Genomic DNA, 2500 nt, shown 5'->3' on the forward strand with positions numbered 1-2500 from the left:
ACACACACACACACACACACACACACACACACACACACACACCTGTCTTTTCTCCCTAGAACCATTAACTTTCACACAAGGTTAGATTCTCTGCCATCTATTCGATGTGTGTGTGTGTGTGTGTGTGTGTGTGTGTGTGTGTGTGTGTGTGTGTGTGTGTGTGTGTGTGTGTGTGTGTGTGTGTGTGTGTGCGTGTTTGTGTGTTTGGTTGTGTGTATGCTAAGAAAACAGGGAATAGGAATATCAATCTTGCTAATGTATTTGTGTCCCAGTTGCATTCCCACTGTCTGTGCTGGGATGCTGGATGGGGTTGGGTCTGAACTCTACAGCACAAGACAGCTTTGATATCCATGCATGGCAACACACAAAAGACCACCAACACACACACACACACACACACACACACACACACACACACACACACACACACACACACAACACACACACACACACACACATGCAGACAGGAAACGTGTGATTTAGAGAAAAAAATTGGAGAGTAGGTCTAATTGAAGCTCCTCAGAGTGATTAACAAGTAGGTGACTCAGTGCCACACGTGTTATCTCACTGGTGCAGCCTGCTTCTGATCAAGCTAAAGGGGAAAGGCAGCTTTCATACTGTGAAGTCACTTCTGGAAAAATAAGCAAATGTACCAGAGAAATTATTCTGCAAATTTGAATCAGAGCTCTCCCAAGCATCGTAATCATAGGGGAAATGGAATGCAATCGAATGCATAAAAGTGACTGGAGGTTTTGGGGTTCTGGGAAATTTTTGTCATGGATGCCAAAAACATGTGATGCTTGGTGGTGGAGGTGAGGCTCTTTTGCAGGAACTGAGGAGCTTGCAAAGATCGAGGGGTAGATAGATGAAGACAAGAAGAAGATAAAGATTGTGAGAAAGGATCTGCACAAATTCTAAACCTACAGTGAAGCAGCTTGCTAGGTGCTCAACTAACCCCAACAATCTATTTAAGGAATCACTTGAAGGTTGCTGTCCATCAGTAAAAACCAAACAATTAAGCGTATGCATTCATTTCCAATCAAACCGTTTGACTACTATGAGCAGTTCAATTCCAGTCACATTTACATATGTGCTGTGTGCATTAGAAGAGAGATCAGCATTCACTTTATATTCATATAGACATGATAAAGATACACTGTCTATAAGCGCTGGCTATTAAATGAGCTCTGTGGAGACAATATGAGTTAGTAAAGGAAATATCAGAGCAGCGATGTGTCATAACAGAAACTCACATGTGGTTTCGCTGCCTCTCAGACCTTCACTGGCAGAGTTACTGTAGACAGCAAAGACGGCCACTTGGTACTCAGTCACAGAGTTCAGATGTTGGAGGATTACAGAGTTCTGATCACCGTTCACCACCACCTGCAAACATTTAACACAGAATGACATACAAAAATCAATTCAGTTCAATTCAGGACAGATTCGGTTCCTGTGACAAAAAGGATTGCGGAAAGATAAAAGAAATAGTAACATGCAGGCAAATAAAGAAGGATGCATCTGTAGGTGTACGTGTTTTCTTTTTCGGGTCAGAAAACAGGACACGAGACTCAGATTTGAAGACATACTGTATTTGCATGATAAGAATTTTCAACCAGATACAGAAACAGGGACTGGATGAATACAATGAAGGAAGTTAACAATGACAGGATGAGGGAATAAAAATGAAAACATAAGCACATGGAGCACGTCTCCATGGAAACAGAGAGATGAGGAAAGATCTACGACAGACTGCAGACAAAAAGTAAGTAAGAAAGAAAGAAAGAAAGAAAGAAAGAAACAATGAATTAAGGACTGCAATAATTGTACATTTTTTTCAGCTAAAAACTGTTTTTCCTCTAGAACAGAGCTATACTGGTATTCAGAAAGTATTCAGATTATTATTAGAATTCATTTAATTTTGTTATTTGTTTCAGTTGAAATTGATAAAAATCTCCTTTTTTTTTGGTTCATCCGATAATAACTGTTAAATAAAAAATCAGACTTGAACCCCAAAGAAAATGGTGTCACTTAAACATGTATTGTGGGGATTTTAAAAAATTAAGCAGGATATGTGTTACAGGGCATGTGTTATTTACCCCTTTTCACTGTCCTGACAGACTGTACAAGCATAACTCAACAAAAAAATCCCTGTCGACGAAGTTGCTAAATGTTTTGTGAATGTCACTTTTAAATCCTCTGGATATACGAAAGATAAACGTTCAAGTGTTTGAATGATGCTGGTGAGTCAACTGCAATTAATATTAATTTGTTTTTTTAGTCACTTATCTCATACATATGTATTCTTCTAAAATCTGTTTATGGACTTGAAGATAGAGTTCTTCTAGTCTGGCTGGGCTTCATCCTGGAGGAATGAGGGAAACTGGTCAAATCCAGCATGACTTAAACCTGCCATTGCTGCCAAAGATGCTTCTACATTTTCTTCCATAGATTCCCTGCTACGATCACAATCATCTGATAGGTTAATTATATAAAACCAAGC

At 39.3% G+C, this 2500-nt stretch overlaps 1 protein-coding gene across 6 annotated transcripts in view; it reads right to left on the bottom strand.

The window, feature by feature from the left end:
- LOC113657993 (collagen alpha-1(XIV) chain-like) overlaps positions 1–2500 on the bottom strand; it is a 74611-nt gene that overhangs the window by 42218 nt on the left and 29893 nt on the right. For all 6 annotated transcript variants that reach the window (XM_047819511.1, XM_027170133.2, XM_047819515.1 and 3 more), the window contains one exon: positions 1254–1383. In XM_047819511.1, the coding sequence (XP_047675467.1) occupies positions 1254–1383 (130 nt within the window). The remainder of the gene's footprint in view (positions 1–1253; positions 1384–2500) is intronic.

The sequence above is a fragment of the Tachysurus fulvidraco genome, chromosome 10 (assembly GCF_022655615.1).
Source record: "Tachysurus fulvidraco isolate hzauxx_2018 chromosome 10, HZAU_PFXX_2.0, whole genome shotgun sequence".
Lineage (NCBI taxonomy): Eukaryota > Metazoa > Chordata > Actinopteri > Siluriformes > Bagridae > Tachysurus > Tachysurus fulvidraco.